The following is a 26,097-nucleotide window of genomic DNA, read 5'->3' as shown; positions in this document are numbered from 1 at the left end:
ATCCCCATTCCACTGACTGAGCATGCATAGTTGTAGCGGTCTGAGATGTAGTCGTGCAAACGGCACTATGTCCATTGCCGCTACCATTAAGCCGATTACTTCCATGCACTGAGCCACCGAAGGGCGCGGAATGGAATGAAGAACACAGCAGGAATTTAGAAGCTTTGATAACCTGGACTCCGTCTGATAGATTCTGTAGAAATGAAAATTTACCTGAGTCCCTAGGAAGGAAACTCTTGTGAGTGGGGATAGAGAACTCTTTTCCTCGTTCACTTTCCACCCATGCGATCTCAGAAATGCCAGTACTACATCCGTATGAGACTTGGCAATTTGGAAGTTTGACGCCTGTATCAGGATGTCGTCTAAATAAGGGGCCACTGATATGCCCCGCGGTCTTAGGACCGCCAGAAGGGACCCCAGAACCTTCGTAAAGATTCTTGGGGCTGTAGCTAATCCAAAGGGAAGGGCTACAAACTGGTAATGCCTGTCTAGAAAGGCAAACCTGAGAAACCGATGATGATCTTTGTGTATCGGAATGTGAAGGTAAGCATCCTTTAAATCCACTGTAGTCATATATTGACCCTCCTGGATCATAGGTAGGATGGTACGAATAGTTTCCATCTTGAATGATGGAACCCTGAGGAATTTGTTTAAGATCTTTAGATCCAAAATTGGTCTGAAGGTTCCCTCTTTTTTGGGAACCACAAACAGATTTGAGTAAAATCCCTGTCCCTCCTTTGGAACTGGATGGATCACTCCCATAACTAGGAGGTCTCGTACACAGTGTAAGAATGCCTCTCTCTTTATCTGGTTTGCAGATAATTGTGAAAGGTGAAATCTCCCTTTTGGGGGGGGGGGGGGGAAGCTTTGAAATCCAGAAGATATCCCTGGGATATAATTTCCAGCGCCCAGGGATCCTGGACATCTCTTGCCCACGCCTGGGCAAAGAGTGAAAGTCTGCCCCCTACTAGATCCGCTTACCGGATAGGGGGCCGATCCTTCATGCTGTCTTAGAGGCAGCAGCAGGCTTTTTGGCCTGCTTACATTTGTTCCAGGTCTGGTTTGGTCTCCAGACTGTCTTGGACTGAGCAAAAGTTCCCTCTTGTTTTGCATTAGAGGAAGTTGAAGCCGCACCTGCCTTGAAGTTTCGAAAGGCAAGAAAATTAGACTGTTTGGCCCTTGATTTGGACCTGTCCTGAGGAAGGGCATGACCTTTTCCTCCAGTGATATCAGCAATAATCTCCTTCAAACCAGGCCCGAATAGGGTCTGCCCCTTGAAGGGAATGTTAAGTAGCTTAGATTTTGAAGTCACGTCAGCTGACCATGATTTAAGCCATAGCGCCCTGCGCGCCTGTATAGCAAAACCAGAATTCTTAGCCGTTAGTTTAGTCAAATGAACAATGGCATTAGAAACTAAAGAATTGGCTAACTTAAGTGCCCTAAGCTTGCCAAGTATGTCATCCAATGGAGTCGCTACCTGTAAAGCCTCTTCCAGAGACTCAAACCAGAACGCCGCAGCAGCAGTGACAGGAGCAATGCATGCAAGGGGCTGTAGGATAAAACCTTGTTGAATAAACATTTTCTTAAGGTAACCCTCTAATTTTTTATCTATTGGATCTAAGAAAGCACAACTGTCCTCGACAGGGATAGTAGTACGCTTTGCTAGAGTAGAAACTGCTCCCTCCCATAAGTCCCGTGTGGTGGCGTCTATTGGAAACATTTTTCTAAAAATAGGAGGGGGAGAGAACGGCACACCTGGTCTATCCCATTCCTTAGTAATAATTTCTGTAAACCTTTTAGGTATTGGAAAAACCATCAGTACACACCGGCACTGCATAGTATTTATCCAGTCTACACAATTTCTCTGGCACTGCAATTGTATCACAGTCATTCAGAGCAGCTAAAACCTCTTTGAGCAGCACGCGGAGGTGTTCAAGCTTAAATTTAAATGTAGAAATATCAGAATCAGGTATCCTACCTGAGTCAGAAACATCACCCACAGACTGAAGCTCTCCTTCCTCAGCTTCTGCATATTGTGAGGCAGTATCAGACATGGTTCTTAAAGCGTCAGTATGCTCTGCATTTCGCCTAACCCCAGAGCTATCTCTCTTACCTCTGAATTCAGGAAGTCTGGCTAATACCGCTGAGTGTATTATCCATGACTGCCCCCATGTCTTGTAAAGTAATCTCTATGGGCGCCCTAGATGTACTTGGCGCCATTTGAGCGTGAGTCCCTTGAGCGGGAGTCAAAGGATCTGACACGTGGGGAGAGTTAGTCGGCATAACTTCCCCCTCGTCAGATTCCTCTGGTGATAAATTTTTTAAAGACAGAATATTGCTTTAGTGAAATCAGTACATTTGGTACACATTCTAAGAGGGGGTTCCACCATGGCTTTTAAACATAATGAACAAGGAGTTTCCTCTATGTCAGACATGTTTACACAGACTAGCAATGAGACCAGCAAGCTTGGAAAACACTTTAAATCAAGTTAACAAGCAAATATAAAAAAACGGTACTGTGCCTTTAAGAGAAACAAATTGTCAGAATTTGAAAAACAGTGAAAAAAACCGAATTTATGCTTACCTGATAAATTACTTTCTCCAACGGTGTGTCCGGTCCACGGCGTCATCCTTACTTGTGGGATATTCTCTTCCCCAACAGGAAATGGCAAAGAGTCCCAGCAAAGCTGGTCACATGATCCCTCCTAGGCTCCGCCCACCCCAGTCATTCGACCGACGGACAGGAGGAAATATATATAGGAGAAACCATATGATACCGTGGTGACTGTAGTTAGAGAAAATAATTCATCAGACCTGATTAAAAAACCAGGGCGGGCCGTGGACCGGACACACCGTTGGAGAAAGTAATTTATCAGGTAAGCATAAATTCTGTTTTCTCCAACATTGGTGTGTCCGGTCCACGGCGTCATCCTTACTTGTGGGAACCAATACCAAAGCTTTAGGACACGGATGAAGGGAGGGAGCAAATCAGGTCACCTAAATGGAAGGCACAACGGCTTGCAAAACCTTTCTCCCAAAAATAGCCTCCGAAGAAGCAAAAGTATCAAATTTGTAAAATTTGGCAAAAGTGTGCAGTGAAGACCAAGTCGCTGCCTTACATATCTGGTCAACAGAAGCCTCGTTCTTGAAGGCCCATGTGGAAGCCACAGCCCTAGTGGAGTGAGCTGTGATTCTTTCAGGAGGCTGCCGTCCGGCAGTCTCATAAGCCAATCGGATAATGCTTTTAAGCCAAAAGGAAAGAGAGGTAGAAGTTGCTTTTTGACCTCTCCTTTTACCAGAATAAACAACAAACAAGGACGATGTTTGTCTGAAATCTTTAGTAGCCTCTAAATAGAATTTTAGAGCACGGACTACGTCCAAATTGTGTAACAAACGTTCCTTCTTTGAAACTGGATTCGGACACAAAGAAGGTACAACTATCTCCTGGTTAATATTTTTGTTGGAAACAACTTTCGGAAGAAAACCAGGCTTAGTACGCAAAACCACCTTATCTGCATGGAACACCAGATAGGGCGGAGAACACTGCCGAGCAGATAACTCTGAAACTCTTCTAGCAGAAGAAATTGCAACCAAAAACAAAACTTTCCAAGATAATAACTTAATATCTACGGAATGTAAGGGTTCAAACGGAACCCCTTGAAGAACTGAAAGAACTAGATTTAGACTCCAGGGAGGAGTCAGAGGTCTGTAAACAGGCTTGATCCTAACCAGAGCCTGAACAAATGCTTGAACATCTGGCACAGCTGCCAGTCTTTTGTGAAGTAAAACAGATAAAGCAGAGATCTGTCCCTTCAGAGAACTTGCAGATAATCCTTTCTCCAAACCTTCTTGTAGAAAGGATAGAATCTTAGGAATTTTTATCTTGTTCCATGGGAATCCTTTAGATTCACACCAACAGATATATTTTTTCCATATTTTATGGTAAATTTTTCTAGTTACAGGCTTTCTAGCCTGAATCAGAGTATCCATTACAGAATCTGAAAACCCACGCTTTGATAAAATCAAGCGTTCAATCTCCAAGCCGTCAGTTGGAGGGAAACCAGATTCGGATGTTCGAATGGACCCTGAACAAGAAGGTCCTGTCTCATGGTAGCTTCCATGGTGGAGCCGATGACATATTCACCAGGTCTGCATACCAAGTCCTGCGTGGCCACGCAGGAGCTATCAAGATCACCGAGGCCCTCTCCTGATTGATCCTGGCTACCAGCCTGGGGATGAGAGGAAACGGTGGGAATACATAAGCTAGGTTGAAGGTCCAAGGTGCTACTAGTGCATCTACTAGGGTCGCCTTGGGATCCCTGGATCTGGACCCGTAGCAAGGAACCTTGAAGTTCTGACGAGACGCCATCAGATCCATGTCTGGAATGCCCCATAATTGAGTTATTTGGGCAAAGATTTCCGGATGGAGTTCCCACTCCCCCGGATGGAATGTCTGACGACTCAGAAAATCCGCTTCCCAATTTTCCACTCCTGGGATGTGGATCGCAGACAAGTGGCAGGAGTGATCCTCCGCCCATTGAATTATCTTGGTCACTTCTTTCATCGCCAGGGAAGTCCTTGTTCCCCCCTGATGATTGATATATGCAACGGTCGTCATGTTGTCTGACTGAAACCTTATGAATTTGGCCTTTGCTATGAGGCCAAGCTCTGAGAGCATTGAATATCGCTCTCAGTTCCAGAATGTTTATCGGGAGAAGAGACTCTTCCCGAGACCATAGACCCTGAGCTTTCAGGGATTCCCAGACCGCGCCCCAGCCCACTAGGCTGGCGTCGGTCGTGACAATGACCCACTCTGGTCTGCGGAAGCTCATTCCCTGTGACAGATTGTCCAGGGTCAGCCACCAACGGAGTGAATCTCTGGTCTTTTGATCTACTTGAATCGTCGGAGACAAGTCTGTATAATCCCCATTCCACTGTCTGAGCATGCACAGTTGTAATGGTCTTAGATGAATTCGTGCAAAAGGAACTATGTCCATTGTTGCAACCATCAATCCTATTACTTCCATGCACTGCGCTATGGAAGGACGAGGAACAGAATGAAGTACTTGACAAGAGCTTAGAAGTTTTGATTTTCTGACCTCTGTCAGAAAAATCCTCATTTCTAAGGAATCTATTATTGTTCCCAAGAAGGGAACTCTTGTTGACGGGGACAGAGAACTTTTTTCTTTGTTCACCTTCCATCCGTGAGATCTGAGAAAGGCTAGGACGATGTCCGTATGAGCCTTTGCTTTTGACAGGGACGACGCTTGAATCAGGATGTCGTCCAAGTAAGGTACTACTGCAATGCCCCTTGGTCTTAGAACCGCTAGAAGGGAACCTAGTACCTTTGTGAAAATCCTTGGAGCAGTGGCTAATCCAAATGGAAGTGCCACAAACTGGTAATGCTTGTCAAGAAAAGCGAACCTTAGGAACTGATGATGTTCCTTGTGGATAGGAATATGTAGGTACGCATCCTTTAAATCCACGGTAGTCATAAATTGATTTTCCTGGATAGTAGGTAGGATCATTCGAATAGTTTCCATTTTGAACGATGGTACCCTGAGAAATTTGTTTAGGATCTTTAGATCCAAAATTGGTCTGAATGTTCCCTCTTTTTTGGGAACTATGAACAGATTGGAATAAAATCCCATTCCTTGTTCTCTTATTGGAACTGGATGTATCACTCCCATCTTTAACAGGTCTTCTACACAATGTAAGAATGCCTGTCTCTTTATTTGGTTTGAAGATAATTGAGACCTGTGGAACCTTCCCCTTCGGGGTAGTTCCTTGAATTCCAGGAGATAACCTTGAGAAACTATTTCTAGCGCCCAAGGATCCTGAACATCTCTTGCCCAAGCCTGAGCAAAGAGAGAAAGTCTGCCCCCCACTAGATCCGGTCCCGGATCGGGGGCTATCCCTTCATGCTGTTTTGGTAGCAGTGGTAGGCTTCTTGGCCTGCTTACCCTTGTTCCAGCCTTGCATTGGTTTCCAGGCTGGTTTGGGTTGTGAAGTATTACCCTCTTGCTTAGAGGATACAGAATTAGAGACTGGTCCGTTTCTGCGAAAGGGACGAAAATTAGGCTTATTATTAGCCTTAAAAGACCTATCCTGTGGGAGGGCGTGGCCCTTTCCCCCAGTGATGTCTGAAATAATCTCTTTCAAATCAGGTCCAAATAATGTTTTACCTTTGAAAGGAATGTTAAGCAATTTTGTCTTGGAAGACACATCCGCTGACCAAGACTTTAGCCAAAGCACTCTGCGCGCCACGACAGCAAACCCTGAATTTTTCGCCGCTAATCTAGCTAATTGCAAAGCGGCATCTAAAACAAAAGAGTTAGCCAATTTAAGTGCTTGAACTCTGTCCATAACCTCCTCATACGAAGATTCTTTACTGAGCGATTTTTCTAGTTCCTCGAACCAGAAACACGCTGCCGTAGTGACAGGAACAATGCATGAAATTGGTTGTAGAAGGTAACCTTGCTGTACAAAAATCTTTTTAAGCAAACCCTCTAATTTCTTATCCATAGGATCTTTGAAAGCACAACTATCTTCGATAGGAATAGTAGTGCGTTTGTTTAGAGTAGAAACCGCCCCCTCGACCTTGGGGACTGTCTGCCATAAGTCCTTTCTGGGGTCGACTATAGGAAATTATTTCTTAAATATAGGGGGGGGAACAAAAGGTATGCCGGGACTTTCCCACTCTTTATTTACTATGTCCGCCACCCGCTTGGGTATAGGAAAAGCGTCGGGGGGCACCGGAACCTCTAGGAACTTGTCCATCTTACATAATTTCTCTGGAATGACCAAATTGTCACAATCATCCAGAGTAGATAACACCTCCTTAAGCAGTGCGCGGAGATGTTCTAATTTAAATTTAAATGTCACAACATCAGGTTCAGCTTGATGAGAAATTTTTCCTGAATCTGAAATTTCTCCATCAGACAAAACCTCCCTCATGGCCCCTTGAGATTGGTGTGAGGGTATGTCAGAACAGTTATCATCAGCGTCCTCTTGCTCTTCAGTGTTTAAAACAGAGCAATCGCGCTTTCTCTGATAAGTAGGCATTTTGGATAAAAGATTTGCTATGGAGTTATCCATTACAGCCGTTAATTGTTGCATGGTAATAAGTATTGGCGCACTAGATGTACTAGGGGCCTCCTGTGTGGGCATAACTGGTGTAGACACAGTAGGGGATGATGTAGTATCATGTTTACTCCCCTCATTTGAGGAATCATCTTGGGCAATATCATTATCTGTTGCATTACTGTCCTTACTTTGTTTGGACACTATGGCACAATTATCACATACATTTAAATGGGGAGACACATTGGCTTTCATACATATAGAACATAGCTTATCTGATGGTACAGACATGTTAAACAGGCTTAAACTTGTCAACAAAGCACAAAAAACGTTTTAAAATAAAACCGTTACTGTCACTTTAAATTTCAAACTGAAAACACTTTATTACTGAATATGTGAAAAAGTATGAAGGAATTGTTCAAAATTCACCAAAATTTCACCACAGTGTCTTAAAGCATTAAAAGTATTGCACACCAAATTTCAGAGCTTTAACCCTTAAATTAACGGAACCGGAGCCGTTTTTACATTTAACCCCTATACAGTCCCAGAATGAGGCTCTGTCTATAACTAGAAAGGCCCCCATCTGAAAAAGGTGTCCAACACAGTGCCTGCCGTTTTTCTAAACATTCCCCAAGATTATAATACCAATAATTAGTTAGAATCTGCATAATATGCCTAGTAAAGCAATTGTTTTAGCCCAGAAAAATGTCTACCAGTTTTTAAGCCCTTTTTGAAGCCCTTTATTCTTTTATGTTTAACTAAGAAAATGGCTTACCGGTCCCCATGAGGGGAAATGACAGCCTTCCAGCATTACATGGTCTTGTTAGAAATATGTCTAGTCATACCTTAAGCAGAAAAGACTGCTAACTGTTTCCCCTAACTGAAGTTACTTCATCTCAACAGTCCTGTGTGGAAACAGCAATCGATTTTAGTTACTGTGCTAAAATCATCTTCCTCTTACAAACAGAAATCTTCATCCTTTTCTGTTTCAGAGTAAATAGTACATACCAGCACTATTTTAAAATAACAAACACTTGATAGAAGAATAAAACTACATTTAAACACCAAAAAACTCTTAACCATCTCCGTGGAGATGTTGCCTGTGCAACGGCAAAGAGAATGACTGGGGTGGGCGGAGCCTAGGAGGGATCATGTGACCAGCTTTGCTGGGACTCTTTGCCATTTCCTGTTGGGGAAGAGAATATCCCACAAGTAAGGATGACGCCGTGGACCGGACACACCAATGTTGGAGAAAAGGCAGTTACAAACACGAAATTTTTACAGTGTGTATAATAAGCTAACAGAGCATTGCACCCACTTGCAAATGGATGATTAACCCCTTAGTTCAAAAAACGGATCAAAAAATGTTTTTTTAACAGTCACAACAAACTGCCACAGCTCTGCTGTGGCCCTACCTTCCCCAATAAACGATTTTGGGAAGCCTTTGAGCCCTTCAGAGATGTCCTATAGCATTCAGGGGACTTCTGAGGAAAGCTGGATGTCTCAGTCTAATTTTAACTGCGCAAAAAAGCGCTAAAATAGGCCCCTCCCACTCATACTACAACAGTCGAAAGCCTCAGGAAACTGTTTCTAGGCAAAATTTAAGCCAGCCATGTGGAAAAAACTAGGCCCCGATAAAGTTTTATCACCAAAGCATATATAAAAACGATTAAACATGCCAGCAAACATTTTATATTGCAATTTTATAAGGGTATTACCCCTGAGAGTAAGCATGATACCAGTCGCTATTAAATCACTGTATTCAGGCTTAACCTACATTAATCCGGTATCAGCAGCATTTTCTAGCATTTCCAATTCTAGAAAAAAAATTGTAACTGCACATACCTCATAGCAGAGTAAACTGCACGCCATTCTCCCGCTGAAGTTACCTCTCTCCTCAGACATATGTGAGAACAGCAATGGATCTTAGTTACAACCTGCTAAGATCATAGAAAACTCAGGCAGATTCTTCTTCTATTTACTGCCTGGGATAAAATAGTACAACTCCGATACTATTTAAAATAACAAACTTTTGATTGAAGATAAAAAACGAACTATATTTCACCACTCTCTCTTACTACCTCCATGCGTGTTGAGAGTTGCAAGAGAATGACTGGATATGGCAGTTAGGGGAGGAGCAATATAACAGCTCTGCTCTGGGTGTCCTCTTGCAACTTCCTGTTGGGAATGAAAATATCCCACAAGTAATGGATGATCCGTGGACTGGATACACCTTACAAGAGAAATACAGTTTAGCCACCAGCACAGACCATATACCCACAGCCAAGAGGAAGCCTCATACAGTTTAGCCACCAGCAGACACCATATACCCAGAGCCAAGAGGAAGCCTCACATACAGTTTAGCCACCAGCACAGACCATATACCCACAGCCAAGAGGAAGCCTCACATACAGTTTAGCCACCAGCACAGACCATATACCCATAACCAAGAAGAAGTCTCCCATACGGTTTAGCCACCAGCACAGACCATATACCCACAGCCAAGAGGAAGCCTCACATACAGTTTAGCCACCAGCACAGACCATATACCCACAGCCAAGAGGAAGCCTCTCATACAGTTTAGCCACCAGCACAGACCATATACCCACAGCCAAGAGGAAGCCTCTCATACAGTTTAGCCACCAGCACAGACCATATACCCAGAGCCAAGAGGAAGCCTCCCATACGGTTTAGCCACCAGCACAGACCATATACCCAGAGCCAAGAGGAAGCCTCCAATACGGTTTAGCCACCAGCACAGACCATATACCCAGAGCCAAGAGGAAGCCTCCCATACGGTTTAGCCACCAGCACAGACCATATACCCAGAGCCAAGAGGAAGCCTCCAATACGGTTTAGCCACCAGCACAGACCATATACCCAGAGCCAAGAGGAAGCCTCCAATACGGTTTAGCCACCAGCACAGACCATATACCCAGAGCCAAGAGGAAGCCTCCCATACAGTTTAGCCACCAGCACAGACCATATACCCACAGCCAAGAGGAAGCCTCACATACGGTTTAGCCACGGCAAACACAAAGCCACGCGTACAGCTTACTAACACTCAGACCATATAACCTTAGCCACAACGAAGCCTCACATACGTTCTGCCTACCTCACAAACTCCTCCTCCACCACAGACAAGCTCCAGAGTCGCCGGATCTCCAGTTGTAGAAGGTGTGTGATGGTCTGTAGAACTTGTTCTCTCTCAGATTCCCAGACAAATCCCTCGTCTTTGGCTTTTTTCTTCCTTCCCTGACAAGAAGAAAGAAAGTGAATGTTGTGAGATTCACAGGGACGTAAAAAGGCCAGTTACGTTTTTTTTACCTTCCCGCCAGGCTCCACACAACCGAGCGCAGCTTTATACATCTCTCCCTCAAAGGCCTCCGCCAGCTGAGCAAGGAGGAAGCAGTTCATTTTGAGTGTATTGAGGTGCGCACTGCGCTGGGCTGAAGACAGGGTCAGATCTTCCAGGAGAGGTGGAAGCTCATTAGCATGCTGGGCAGTGGCTGGAAAGGTGAAGAATTAGTCAGGAGTAAAGTGCAAATATGTCCAGAGAACAAAGCAATAAATCTCATTTCAAATGTAGCCTTAAAGGGACATTAAACTGCTGGATACAACTACACTACTCGCCAATGCGTTTAATACTGGGCGCTGCCATCTTGTAGCATCCTGTGACAGGAGCAGTGCAGTTTCTCAGATTATTATTATTTCTAGCACTTCAGATCACATAAAAGTTACATAACAAAGGCTACAAGATGGTCGTGCCTTGCGAAGATGCAGAGCTTCACTGATATTTGTAAGGGGTTAAAACCACTGCAGGCACAGAAGGAAGCTATCATGGCAAGTGGTAACCCTGCTACTGTACTCAGTCTAATGTCCCTTTAAAGGGATAGGGGAAACAAATATTTTCTCATGATTTGGATAGAGCAGCAATTTTCCAATTTACTTCATTCTCTTCTTATCCTTTGCTGAAGGAACAGCATTGCACTACTGGCAACCAAATTAACTCATCTAAGTTAACCGATCACAAGTGACAAATGAGTGCAGCTAGCGCCCACTAGTGTAGGATATGTGCGAATACCTTTTCAACAAGGGATACCAAGAGGATGAAGCACATTTGAAAATAGAAGTGAATTTAAAAGTGTCTAAAAATTACATGCAAGATGAATTTGACTTTCCTATCCCTTTAATTTGTTAACAATTTGCCTGGCTAACCCTCATTAAATCACATAAATGATAACTGCCTCACCTTTAACAAGAGCCTCAAGAAAGTCTTCTTTAAGCGCTGGATCCAGAGAGCGGAAATGGCTAAAGAGAAGAAGCAGACATTACCCACAAGCTTTACTGACAGAGGGCTTGTACCTTGTGCTTAGTAAAATAACGATTTATGCTCCAATTGTAGTACAAAAACACACTACAACCAACCCCCAGAGCACTAATAGGGCAGATGTGATACTAATCCACCAATACGTGCCAAAATTTACCTTTTTAATGCGACGAGTCAACGGATCATCTTAATTACTAATGGGATATTAACACCTGGTCAGCAGGAGGCGGCAAACAGCACCACAGCAGAGCTATATATATATATATATATATATATATATATAGCTCCTCCCTTCCCTCCCACCCCAGTCATTCTCTTTGCCTATGTTAGTGATAGGAAGAGGTAAAGTGAGGTGTTAAACTCTTGATTGAAGAATCTAATCTATTATTTTTAATGTAGTGCAAGATTGTGCTGCTTTGTTCTGGGGTGTAGCCGTAGTCCATATCAGTCTCTTCAGTAGAGCATTGGTAATATTTAATACTGCCCTAATTTCCTATAGTCAAACCTGTGCACTGCCTTGCTGCCAGGCAGTAATTGTGCTTCTTTCTTTTTCTGGGGCAGACAGGAAATCAGCTCAGAAAAAAAAAAAAAAAAAAAAAAAAAAAAAAAAAAAAAAAAGAGAGTGGGCACACACTACTTCCTTATTCATTTTATAAAAAGGGGCTTTTCCTATTAGGGGCACTTTATTTTGACACAATCTCTCATGGGCTGCAAGAGGGAGTGTTGGGGCTGGTCTGAGTGCTGGGGAGCTCTCTAGAGCTAATTAGCCGAGAAGGCTAGTGTCTATCAGGTTTAAGTTTACTTATAAGCAGTGTATTAAAGGGCTTTGGTGGTTCCATCTCCTTGGGGTTACATTTTTCCCTGGGAGAGGACATTTAGGTTGTCACGCCCACGATGGGCGGATCCATTTTTCACACGCCACCTCTTCTTGCACTTTTCAGTGTAAACATTCTGGGCTGCAAGAGAGGAGTCTCCGGTCTGCGTGTGTCTAAGAGCGCATGTTAGCTACTAGTTACATGCGTTCCTAGGACCTGGCTGCATCAATAGTTTTCTGCCATTAATCCAGATAGTCCGTTGCGCAGAGGGAACTTCCTGGTCTTGTTTAGGAAGGTAAGCGCCTCAGCGGGGCTGCTGAGGTGTGGAGGTGACTGGGGGGGGGGGGGGGTTATAATTATTTAACTTTCAATCATTTTCAGTGAGCAGTAAAATAGTTGCGCTTTTAAAATTGAAAGTCACAGTAACTAGGGTTGCACCGATACCATTTTTTTAAGACCGAGTACAAGTACAGATACTCGTTTTCCAATACTCGCCGATAACAATTACCGAAACTTTTTTTTTTTTATGTCATTTGACAGTTAACCAAGCACAATACAGACTAATTATTTAAGATTCCTTCTTTATAATTATGAAGGACTGTAACTTAAGACATTATGAAATAATAACAGTTTTATTTGTAATAAAGTTCACAGAACATGTATATAAATAAAAATATTACAATAAAATATATTAATACTAACAAATAATATAAAATCACAACCAACCAAAAGTGCAATACAGTAAAAAATAGAAAAATAGTAAAAATAGAACAGTGCACTGTTTAATCATGGGAAACACTATGGGCTAAATTACATTTGACTGGTAAGTTTTACCAATGCTATGCTAAAGTCTATTGAGTACATGAGTACTCTTCCTGCAATTATATAAGCTAACCTATGGATGTTCCTCAGAGTACAGTATGTTTTGAACATCATTGTGCAAGATGAGAACTAGCAGTAAAAAAGACAATTTAGCAATTAGAATAATTTTTCAAAAGTTAGTGGCAAGTTCTTTTTAAGGAACAGAACAGAAGCCAAGTTCAGCTTTAAGTCTGTTTTTGCTATCAGTAAGGAGGTTTGACTCTAAGTTGAACAGTCTTACACTTTCCACACTACTGCATGGGGCAGAAAGATATTTTTGGACCATTTTAGCCAGAGCTGAAAATCTGTTTATTAACGGACCAGTACTTCAGGGGTTTGTCTGAACGAGGTACAGTGATCTCTCCTACAATAATACAAATAACAATTTGTATTGGCAGAACAGTAGTAAACAATTTTTAGTTTAGTCTCCACTTCAGCTTAAAATGAAATGGGACCATGCAGTTTGAAAAAAACGCCACAAGATAGCATATGGGTAGGAAGTGGAGGTATCGGTATAAGTATCGGTGCATTTGCACGAGTACAAGTGCTCATGAAAATACTTGGTATCGGTACCGATACTAGTATCGGTGCAACCCTAACAGTAACTTTTTTATTTAAACTTTCAATTTTTATTAAATTTCAAGTTTTTGTGTCAGGACTTGAAGTGTGAATCATTATGGATCAAGGGACTTGCAAAATGTTCCTTGCTCGTTGTGTTTTAATGCTATTGTGGAACCACCAATACCTTTCTGTCCTTGTATTGAGAGGACTATAAGGATAAGATTTTTTCTGAGCCAACTTCCTCAAAGGTGGATGTTGTTCAGGAATCTAATGAAGAGGTACAATATATGCCGCAACTTTCTCCTCAAGCGCTCCAAGTGTTACCGCCCTCACAGGCAGTGCCCTGCGTCTCCTCTGTAACTACAACTGGTGTTAATTTAAAAAGACAATGCATCTCATGTCTTCTACAATTTCTGATGCGCCGTCTGCTTTTCCCATGTTGCAGGGTAAACGTAAGAGGAAGACAAGTCATTCAGCAAGCAAAGTTTCTGATGCAATGGTTGCGGTTTCGGAGATCTCCTCTCAGAAGCCTGAGGAGGAGGAAGCCGTGGTAGCATCTAAAGGTGAAATTTCAGATTCTGAAAGTGTAATTCCTCTCGCTGATACTGAAGTGGTATCATTTAGATTTAAGGTGGAACACATCCGTCTATTACTGAAGGTTTTAGCTACTTTATATGATAGCGACTCCACGGTAGTGGTTGTCCCTCCTCGACTGATGCGTTTCCGGTCCTTGACCGAGCTTCTGAGATCATTGCTAAGGAGTGGGAGAAACCGGGTATTCCTTTTTCTCCATCACCTATTTTTAAGAAGAGGTTTCCCATAGCCTACTCCATCAAGCAGGCTTGGCAGACAGTCCCTAAGGTGGAAGGGGCTATTTCCACTTTAGCTAAGAAAACTACTATTCCTATAAGAGGATAGTTGTGCTTTCAAAGATCCTATGGACAAGAAATTAGGAGGGCCTACTCAAAGAGATGTATGTACACCAGGGTTTACAATGTCAACCAGCTTTGTGCATTGCTACCGTCATTAGTGCGGCGGCATATTGGTTTGACGCACTGACGCTCTCAGAACGGAGACTTCTTTAGATGAGATTCAGGATAGTATTAAAGCTCTTTAGCCAATTGCTTTATCACAGATGCTTCCCTTCAAGTTATCAAACTGGGAGCTAAGATTTCGGGTTTTTCTATTTTGACCAGCAGAGCCTTATGGCTGAAGCCTTGGTCTGCGAACGTTCCTTCTAAGTCCAAACTTCTGGCTATTCCTTAAGTGAAAGACCTTATTTGGTCCTGATCTATCGGAAATTATTTCTGACATTACAGGAGGTAAAGGTCATCTCCCACAGGACAAGAGAAATAGGATGAAGGGATGACAGTAATTTTCGTTCCTTTCGTAATTTCAAGGGAAACTTATCTTCCATTTCCAACCAGGAACAACCAAAAACTACACGAAGATCCAGCCAGTCTTGGAGTAAAAGGGAAAGCAGTCCAAGAAGCCTCCCATTGAGTCAAAGTCAGCATGAAGGTCATGCCCACCGGATCTGGTAGGGGGCAGACTTTCTTTCTTTGTTCAAGCTTGGATCCAAGATGTTCAGGATCACTGGGCATTAGAAATTGTGTCCCAGGGATACAGATTGGAATTCAAAAGTTTTCCTCCCAGAGGAAGGTTCCTGCTTTCAAGATTATCTGCAGACCAGATAAAGAGAGGCGTTCCTATATTGTGTAAGAGACCTCTCAGACCTGGGAGTTATTGTTCCCGTTCCATTATTGGAACAGGGTCATGGATTTTACTCCCATGTATTCGTGGTTAAAAAAAAAAAAAATATCCAAGAACAAGAACCCAGCAGGTTGAGAGGCTTATTCTGTGTTCGAGCTGGCTAGGGCAGGTACACTGAGCCAAATCCCACTCTTCAGGGACAGACTCTATATGTTTAATTCCTGCCCCAGGACCCAGTAATCGTTCCAGCCCCAATCACCTAGCTAAGGGTTACATAGACACGAAGAGTAATCCAACAACCATCTCTGGAAAACTTGAAAGACCCGGATCTCAACCCTGAGAAAAACAAGGGAGAATACACGGAACCACTTCACAAACAAAAGACCGGCCGGTCACAACTTCAATTGAGGAACCCAGAATATGGACAATACATCAAGGTTTTTATAATAAGAGACACTTGTTCACAAAAACAACCTGTAAACAACTATTTACAACTGTGACAACCATCGTAGACCTGGAATATCTATGTATGAGTACAAACACATATTCAGTTAATATACGGCTATTTTGTATCTGCAACGATATATAAAAGATACCACTAGAAAGATACAATTAAGATCTTATGATACATGTGTATTAGATAAAGTAACCATATGTTTTGTATCTAATGTTCCAAGCAAGAGTCGCTTCCTAATAACTGCAGTTGTTGCATAGAACTAGCAGCTAGTTTTTATATAAATATATCATTTTTAACGTTATTATAATTTTAACGATGTTTCAAGAAATAGATTCAGATGCCGGCATCTATTGTTAGATTTTACTGTTTCCCAATTTACGTTAGGACTCTCATCTGTATTAGAATAAAACTCATTTTTATTACCTTACTCCTATTTTTGATTTCTGATTTCATATTTCCATATTTTTAAACATTTTTACTAACATATGTATAACATATGTATGATATACAAACATATGTATGATACAAATTAGAAGATATAAGGTGATTACATACCTCAGCGATATAGGCACTATCTGAGATATAGGAATTATCTGCACTACTCTGGTCATATGACAAACACATAACCAGATATTCCCCTTTAACATATAAAAGGCAGATATCCAAACATTAGAGAACCCTAATCAGGGACACCCTCATTTTTAGCCACAGATTAATCTGAGATCACATACAATAATCTTATCTCATAAGACTCAAGCTGTTTAAGCGCTATCCCAACCCCTCATTTTTTCTTCTATAATTTATTTAGGTGTTAGTGTTTAGAGGTTACACCACCTTTGGGATCAGCAAAGAGTCTGAGTGTAGAATCTTTGCATCACTCCTCCCTTTTTTTAGCTGCGAACGTTCCTTCTAAGTCCAAACTTCTGGCTATTCCTTAAGTGAAAGACCTTATTTGGTCCTGATCTATCGGAAATTATTTCTGACATTACGGGAGGTAAAGGTCATCTCCCACAGGACAAGAGAAATAGGATGAAGGGATGACAGTAATTTTCGTTCCTTTCGTAATTTCAAGGGAAACTTATCTTCCATTTCCAACCAGGAACAACCAAAAACTACATGAAGATCCAGCCAGTCTTGGAATAAAAGGGAAAGCAGTCCAAGAAGCCTGCTATTGAGTCAAAGTCAGCATGAAGGTCATGCCCACCGGATCTGGTAGGGGGAAGACTTTCTCTCTTTGTTCAAGCTTGGATCCAAGATGTTCAGGATCACTGGGCATTAGAAATTGTGTCCCAGGGATACAGATTGGAATTCAAAAGTTTTCCTCCCAGAGGAAGGTTCCTGCTTTCAAGATTATCTGCAGACCAGATAAAGAGAGGCGTTCCTATATTGTGTAAGAGACCTCTCAGACCTGGGAGTTATTGTTCCCGTTCCATTATTGGAACAGGGTCATGGATTTTACTCCCATGTATTCGTGGTTAAAAAAAAAAAAAAAAGGGGAGGGAACCTTCAGACCCATTTTAGACCTTGAGAGTTTAAACAAATTCCTCAAGGTTCCGTCCTTCAAGATGGAAACTATCCGTTCCATTCTTCCTTTGATCCAAGAGGGTCAATTCACGAAAACAGTGGACTTAAAGGATGCGTATTTGCATGTTACCATTCACAAGAACTATCACAAGTTCCTAAGGTTTGTCCTTTCTGGACAAACACTTTCAGTTTGTGGCTCTTCCTTTTGGTCTTGCCGCTGCTCCCAGAATTTTCACAAAGGTTCTGGGATCTCTGTTAGCGGTACTTCGTTCACGGGGCATGGAAGGTAAATTGACACAAAAAAAAAAAAAAAAAAAAAAAAAAGGTTCTTATCCCAAGTACAAGGCTAGCTTTCTTGGGAACCGTAATAGATTCTCTGTCGAAGGTTTTGTCTGACAGAAGTCAGGAAACCAAAGATTATCGATACTAGCCGAGTCGGGCTGATGGTAGCAGCAATGGACATCATCCTGTTTGCTCGATTTCATCGCAGACCTCTGCAGTTAAGCATGCTCAGGCAATGGAAGGGAGACTATACCAATTTGTCTCCTCTGATTCTACTGGAGCAGGAGACAAGGGATTCTCTTCAATGGTGGTTGTCTCTGGATCATCTCTCCCAGGGAACCTGCCTCCGCAGACCACCCTTGGTGATTGTGACAGACGCCAGCCTTCTGTGGTGGGGAGCAGTCTGGGGCTCTCTAAAGGCTCAGGGAGTTTTGACTGTTCTTCCTATAAACATTCTGGAACTGAGAGCGATCTACAATGCTCTCCTGGCCTGGCCTCAGATAGCCATGGTCCAGTTTATCAGGTTCCAGTCAGACAACATAACTTCAGTGGCTTACATCAATCAGGGAGGAACGAGGAGTTTTAGCGATGACAGAGGTATCCAGGATAATTCAGTGGGCGGAGGCCCACTCCTGCTGCCTGTCGGCGATCCACATACCAGGGGTGAACAACTGGGAGGCGGACTTCCTGAACAGGCAGACTTTTCATCCAGGGGAGTGGGAAATTCTTCCAGAAGTGTTTTCCAGTCTGATCCTCAGGTGGGGTCAGCCAGAATTGGATCTCATGGCATCTCATCTGAAAACCAAGCTCCCGAGATACGGTTCGAGGTCCAGGGACCCCTGGGCGGAAATGATAGATGCTCTGGCGGTTCCTTGGAACTTCAGTCTAGCATACCTATTTCCTCTTCTTCCTCGGGTGATGGCTCGAATCAAGCAGGAGAAGGCATCGGTGATCCTCATTGCTCCGGCTTTACCTCGCAGGATTTGATATGCAGATCTGGTGGACATATCGTCTCAGCCACCTTGGAGTCTTCCGCTGAGGAAAGACCTTCGAATTCAAGGCCCCTTCCTTCATCAAAATCTAGTTTCTCTGAAGCCAACTCCTTGAAGATTGAACGCTTAAATCTTAATTAAGCTGGGTTTTTGCTGAATCTGTCATTGAGACCATGATTCAGGCTCGTAAGCCGGTGACCAGGAAGATTTACTATAAGATATGGCTGAAATATTTATATTGGTGTGAATCCAAGGGCTACTCATGGAGTAGAGTTAGGATTCCTAGAATTTTGTCTTTTCTCCAAGGAGGGTTTGGAGAAAGTATTATCAACAAGTTCTCTGAAGGGTCAAATCTCTGCCTTGTCTATTTTGTTACACAAACGTCTGTCAGATGTTTAATCCTTTTGTCAGGCCTTGGTAAGGATCAGGCCTGTGTTCAAACCAGTTACTCCTCCATGGAGTCTGATTTTAGTTATTTATGTTCTACAACGGCCTCCGTTTGAGCCTATGCATTCCTTAGATATTAAGTTATCTTGGAAAGTTTTGTTTCTTGTTGCCATTTCTTCTGCTCGTAGAGTCTCGGAACTCTCCGCATTGCAGTGTGATTCTCCTTATTTTCCATTCGGATAAGGTAGTTTTGCGCACTAAGTTATGGTTTCTTCACAACAGGAACATTAATCAAGATATTGTTGTTCCTTCCTTATGTCCCAACCCTCCTTCCAAGAAGGAATGTCTTCTGCCCAATTTGGACGTGGTTCGTGCTTTAAAGTTTTATCTGCAGGCGACTAAAGATTTTCGTCAGTCTTCTGCTTAGTTTGTAGTTTTCTCAGGGAAACGTAGGGGTCAGAAAGCTATGGCTACTTTTTCTTTTTGGCTGAAGAGTATCATCCGTTTTTCATATGAGACTGCTGAACAGCAGCCTCCAGAGAGAGTTACGGCTCATTCCACGAGGGCTGTTGCTTGAAGCGGCTTTTGGTAGAAAGGTTCTTCAAGCAGTGGTGCCTTCCGTTTAGGTTCCCTGTCTTGTCCCTCCCGTATCATCTGTGTACTCTAGCTTGGGTATTGAATCCCATTAGAAATTAAGATGATCCGTGGACTCGTGTCATTAAAAAGAAAAAATTTTATGCTGATCTGATAAATGTATTTCTTTTTTGACACGATGAGTCCACGGCCTGCCCTGTTTTTGAAAGACAGGTTTTTGGGTTACGTAAACTTCAGACACCTCTGCACCTTGGCTTTTCTTTTCTCTCCTAGACTTTGGTCAAATGACTGGGGGGAGAGGGAAGGGAGGAGCTATTTAACAGCTCTGCTGTGGTGCTCTTTGCCACCTCCTGCTGACCAGGAGGTAAATATCCCATTAGTAATTGAGATGATCCGTGGACTCATCGTGTCAAAAAAGAAAAAAACATTTATCAGGTAAGCATAAATTTTGTTTTTTCAAACAAAGGTCTGAACATTGCTGTTAAATTCTAATTTAGCCCCTGCTTTACTAGATCACTAACACATGAATCCTTAACCCAGGTTATATGCGCCTAAAGCACGTACAAACCATCAGAATATGTTCCCATTTCTATAGCCATTAACTGGTATGGAGAGATTTTAATGAATTGTTTCCACCAGTTTTCCTTTAGGTGCTAAAGAATTCAGCAAGCTGATATTAGAAGCATTGTTACTGATGCAAATGCACTTACAGGACCAGTAGATTTGCCTAAACAAACACATGATAAAGACTCTGCATGTATCATGCGACAGCCATCAGCCAATCACAAATGGATATATGTAAGCTCTTGCACGTGCTCAGTAGGAGCTGGTGACTATATAAAAAAAAAAAAGTCTCAATATAAATAGACTGCACATTTTGTTAATGGAGGTAAACTGGAAGGTTGTTTAAAAACGCTGCTCTGTCTGGATCACAACAGTTTAATTTTGACTTGAGTGTCCCTTTAAATCAGAAGTACTAATAAAGTTTATTCTTATGAAAAGACGTTGAAGTCACAAATTTCTGCCATCAGATTACCAAAGATGCCAGCTCATCTCCCCCTCCCTGTCATAGCTGTGACCACAGACCTGCCCCCTCTGGTTGCCCGCACATCGTGTTGGTCACACCCAGTGGCTGCACGCTCTCACTCTGAGGGGCAGACAGGGGCTATGGGGAAAAGACCTGCATAACGCTGCTGTGGGTCTGGCCTTACAGCGGCTGAGAAAATCTCCTCAACAGTCACCAAGATTACAGACCGAAGGGGAAGGTCAGAGGTCATGGCAAGAAGGGGGGGGGTCACATTCGCCTTGGACTCATCACTTGGCGGAACCAGCCGGTCACCCAACACCACAGAGCACACAAGCTGCTACAGCTCACGCCTGCTCCAACGTCTGAAAAAGGGACTTATTCCAAGTGCTGCATATACTCACTGTATGATGCTGTACAGGGCATCAAAGTGCTGAAGAACGGCCTGGGGACCCAGGGCACGGAGAGAGCTCTGGAAGGCTGCAAGACAGAAAGTCACAGTAGATTAAACAAACTACGTGCTAAAGATCTCACAGGTACCCACATCACCAGCTCCAACTGCTAAACCATATGCAATACTAACATCTAAATCACCGGCAGTAAAACCAATTTAAAGGGACAGTCAAGTCCAAGAAAACTCATGTTTCAAATAAGGCATGCAATTTTAAACAACTTTCCAATTCACTTTTATCACCAATTTTGCTTTGTTCTCTTGGTATTCTTAGTTGAAAGCTAAACCCAGGAAGGCTCATATGATAATTTCTAAGCCATTGAAGGCCGCCTCTTATCACATGCTTTTGTATTTGCTTTTCTCAACAGGGGAGAGCTAGTTCCTGTAAGCCATATAGATAACATTGTGAGCACGCCTGTGAATTGTGGCAGACACTGCACTAATTGGCTAAAATGAAAGTCAATAGATAATAAATAAAATGTCATGTGATCAGGGGGCTGTCAGAAGATGCTTAGATATAAGGTAATCACAGAGGTTAAAAGTATATTAATATAACAGTGGTGGCTGTGCAAAACTGAGAAATGGGCAATAAAAGGATTATCTATCTTTTAAAACAACAAAAATTCTGGTGTTGACTGTCCCTTTAAATCATGGGTTTCATTTTTAGAATCATTTTTCCAATTATAACCAAATCAGTAATGGTCCGATATAGATCATTAGATATAGATAGATCGTTACATAGCATTAGATATACATAGATAGATCATTATATAGCATTAGATATACATAGATAGATCATTATATAGCATTAGATATACATAGATAGATAATTATATAGCATTAGATATACATAGATAGATAATTATATAGCATTAGATATACATAGATAGATCATTATATAGCATTAGATATACATAGATAGATAATTATATAGCATCAGATATACATAGATAGATAATTATATAGCATCAGATATACATAGATAGATCATTAGATACAGATAGATAATTATATAGCATTAGATATACATAGATAGATCATTAGATACAGATAGATAATTATATAGCATTAGATATACATAGATAGATCATTAGATACAGATAGATAATTATATAGCATTAGATATACATAGATAGATCATTAGATACAGATAGATAATTATATAGCATTAGATATACATAGATAGATAATTATATAGCATCAGATATACATAGATAGATAATTATATAGCATCAGATATACATAGATAGATCATTAGATACAGATAGATCATTATATAGCATTAGATATACATAGATAGATCATTAGATACAGATAGATAATTCTATAGCATCAGATAAACATATGAGTCATTTCCAGTTTAATAGGGTTCAGCTGTACTTTGTTGTTAATAATAGAATTAGTTTTATTGCCCTTCCCTCCTCACACTTAGGTTTATTCCACTACAAACTCTTCTACTCAGCGAGATTCTGCAAACTTAGTAAGGGTTGATTCTGTGCACACAGATTTGCAGGGTAGCAATAGCATTAAAGGGACAGTGAAGTAAAATTAAACTAAAGACCATGCAATACGTAACAATTCTCCAAATTACTTATTTTGCATTTTTCTCTTGTTATTCATGGTTGAAAAGCAATGCACTTCTGTGAGCTAGCTGCTTGTCACTGTCTCACCCATGGTATTCAGCTAGGTCCCAGTACATCATTGCTCTCCTTCAACAAAGGATACCAAGAGAATGAAGCAAATTTGAAGATAGAAATAAATCTGAAGATTGTATGCTCTATCTGAAACCCAAAAGTTCTTTCCCAATTAAGTCCCTTTAAAGGGGACAGTCAAATATAAATTAAACTTTCATTATTCAGATAGGACTTTTAATTTTAATCGACTTTCCAATTTACTTTTATCATCAAATTTGCTTTTTTCTCTTGGTATTCTTAGTTTAAACTAAACCTAGGTAGGCTCATATGCTAATTTCTAAGCCTTTGAGGGCTGCCTCTTATCACAGGTTTTTTAAATCTCTTTTCAACACAAAGACAGAAAGTACACGTGGGCCATATAGATAACACTGTGTTCAGGCACAGAAAGTTATTTAAGATCTAGCACAATACAATGCTAAATTTAAGACAATAGACAATAAACAGTCACAGTCATGTGATCAGGGGGCTGGAAGAAGGTTCTTAGATACAAGGTAATCACAGAGGTAAAAAGTACATTAATATAACACTGTTAGTTATGCAAAACTGGGGAATGGGTAATAAAGGGATTATCTATCTTTTAAAGCAATAACAATTCTATGGTAGACTGTCCCTTTAAAAAGGTCTTTCTCAACTGTTTAGTTTATAACATTTTGCCATGAAGAAGGGGATTGTTATTTCTGCAGACACAAAGTCCCAGTTTTCAGAAATACTAAACTAATGTGTGATAAGAAGAAATGTCCAAAATAATGACCATAGCCTCCGGGAGAGCAGAGCATTGTGAATGGGTTAAAGGGAATTCATTTACAAAAAAAACACATTACAACATCTTGCTGTACAATTAAAGACTAATCTAGGACTTCAGGATAAATAACCATTGGATTATAAAATATCTTAAATACAAAATATCTTTAGATAAAAAAAAAAATCTATTAAATATTAAAATTTGTATCCACCCTGCTTACATTTATCAGTCATTTTACTGCAGAACTTCACTCACTGTTTAAGAGTAATTTGTACTACACAACCCAACTCGGCCACCGCCAATACTAGACTAAGAATTAGTAAGACGCAGACTAAGGATTACTAAATGCCATCAGATTACCAAAGATGCCAGCTCATCTCCCCCTCCCTGTCATAGCCGTGACCACAGACCTGCCCCCTCTGGTTGCCCGCACATCGTGTTGGTCTCACCCAGTGGCTACACGCTCTCACTCTGAGGGGCAGACAGGGGCTATGGGGAAAGACCTGCATAACGCTGCTGTGGGTCTGGCCTTACAGCGACTGAGAAAATCTACTCAACAGTCACCAAGATTACAGACCGAAGGGAAGGTCAGAGGTCATGGCAAGAGGAGGGGGAATCACATTCGCCTTGGAATCATCACTTGGCAGGAAAGGACGATCACCCAACACCACGTAGAGCACACCTGCTGTATGAAGTAAAGTGTATGGTAAGAGGGTTTGTACCACAATGTCTGTACTCACTTTTAAGCTGGTCACGCAGCTGTTTCACTGGAAGAACCTCCTGTACCACATACTGCCCAATGCCCCCACTTTTCAGCAGGTCTGAGAAAGCCAAGGGTATGTGAAACTGGAATGACATGATTAGACCTGCAAGGAGACAGAGAGGTTAGCCCCATGCACAGTCACCCAAACCCAGGGGAGAAGGTTAGCACCCCATGCACAGTCCCCCAAACCCAGGGGAGAAGGTTAGCACCCCATGCAGTGTCCCCCAAACCCAGGGGAGAAGGTTAGCACCCCAAGCCCAGTAACCAAAGAGGGAGGGGTTAGCACCCCAAGCCCAGTAACCAAAGAGGGAGGGGTTAGCACCCCAAGCCAAGTAACCAGACACACACACGAGGGAGGGAGGGGGTAGTACCCCAAGCCCAGTAACCAGACACACACACGAGGGAGGGAGGGGGTAGTACCCCAAGCCCAGTAACCAGACACACACACGAGGGAGGGAGGGGGTAGTACCCCAAGCCCAGTAACCAGACACACACACGAGGGAGGGAGGGGGTAGTACCCCAAGCCCAGTAACCAGACACACACACGAGGGAGGGAGGGGGTAGTACCCCAAGCCCAGTAACCAGACACACACACGAGGGAGGGAGGGGGTAGTACCCCAAGCCCAGTAACCAGACACACACACGAGGGAGGGAGGGGGTAGTACCCCAAGCCCAGTAACCAGACACACACACGAGGGAGGGAGGGGTAGTACCCCAAGCCCAGTAACCAGACACACACACGAGGGAGGGAGGGGTAGTACCCCAAGCCCAGTAACCAGACACACACACGAGGGAGGGAGGGGTAGTACCCCAAGCCCAGTAACCAGACACACACACGAGGGAGGGAGGGGTAGTACCCCAAGCCCAGTAACCAGACACACACACGAGGGAGGGGGGTAGTACCCCAAGCCCAGTAACCAGACACACACACACACACACGAGGGAGGGGGTAGTACCCCAAGCCCAGTAACCAGACACACACACGAGGGAGGGGGTAGTACCCCAAGCCAAGTAACCAGACACACACACGAGGGAGGGAGGGGGTAGTACCCCAAGCCCAGTAACCAGACACACACACGAGGGAGGGGGTAGTACCCCAAGCCAAGTAACCAGACACACACACGAGGGAGGGGGTAGTACCCCAAGCCAAGTAACCAGACACACACACGAGGGAGGGAGGGGGTAGTACCCCAAGCCCAGTAACCAGACACACACGAGGGAGGGAGGGAGGGGGTAGTACCCCAAGCCCAGTAACCAGACACACACACACACACACGAGGGAAGGAGGGAGGGGGTAGTACCCCAAGCCCAGTAACCAGACACACACACACACGAGGGAGGGGGTAGTACCCCAAGCCCAGTAACCAGACACACACACGAGGGAGGGAGGGGGTAGTACCCCAAGCCCAGTAACCAGACACACACACGAGGGAGGGAGGGGGTAGTACCCCAAGCCCAGTAACCAGACACACACGAGGGAGGGAGGGGGTAGTACCCCAAGCCCAGTAACCAGACACACACACGAGGGAGGGAGGGGGTAGTACCCCAAGCCAAGTAACCAGACACACACACACGGGAGGGAGGGGGTAGTACCCCAAGCCCAGTAACCAGACACACACACGAGGGAGGGAGGGGGTAGTACCCCAAGCCAAGTAACCAGACACACACACACGAGGGAGGGAGGGGGTAGTACCCCAAGCCAAGTAACCAGACACACACACACACGAGGGAGGGGGTAGTACCCCAAGCCCAGTAACCAGACACACACACACGAGGGAGGGGGTAGTACCCCAAGCCCAGTAACCAGACACACACACGAGGGAG

At 43.0% G+C, this 26,097-nt stretch overlaps 1 protein-coding gene and 2 non-coding genes across 3 annotated transcripts in view; all 3 read right to left on the bottom strand.

The window, feature by feature from the left end:
- The window catches only part of NCAPD2 (non-SMC condensin I complex subunit D2), a 185,691-nt gene extending 161,248 nt beyond the window's left edge, over positions 1-24,443 (bottom strand). The window contains exons 1-5 of the mRNA XM_053692853.1: positions 24,251-24,443; positions 21,028-21,103; positions 11,336-11,394; positions 10,411-10,592; positions 10,199-10,338 (exon numbers count right to left, since the gene is read on the bottom strand). Coding sequence (XP_053548828.1) covers positions 10,199-10,338; positions 10,411-10,592; positions 11,336-11,394; positions 21,028-21,103; positions 24,251-24,368 — 575 coding nt within the window. The 5' untranslated portion in view covers positions 24,369-24,443. The remainder of the gene's footprint in view (positions 1-10,198; positions 10,339-10,410; positions 10,593-11,335; positions 11,395-21,027; positions 21,104-24,250) is intronic.
- Positions 20,622-20,922, bottom strand: LOC128640614 (small nucleolar RNA U85). The gene has a single exon (XR_008399359.1). It is a non-coding gene; the product is annotated as a small nucleolar RNA U85 (small nucleolar RNA).
- On the bottom strand, positions 23,857-24,155 carry LOC128640613 (small nucleolar RNA U85). Its single transcript, XR_008399358.1, has one exon. It is a non-coding gene; the product is annotated as a small nucleolar RNA U85 (small nucleolar RNA).
- Positions 24,444-26,097: the final 1,654 nt, after the last annotated feature.

This window comes from Bombina bombina, chromosome 9, assembly GCF_027579735.1.
Source record: "Bombina bombina isolate aBomBom1 chromosome 9, aBomBom1.pri, whole genome shotgun sequence".
NCBI classification, from domain to species: Eukaryota; Metazoa; Chordata; class Amphibia; order Anura; family Bombinatoridae; genus Bombina; species Bombina bombina.
This window is presented reverse-complemented; position numbering and strand designations above follow the sequence as displayed.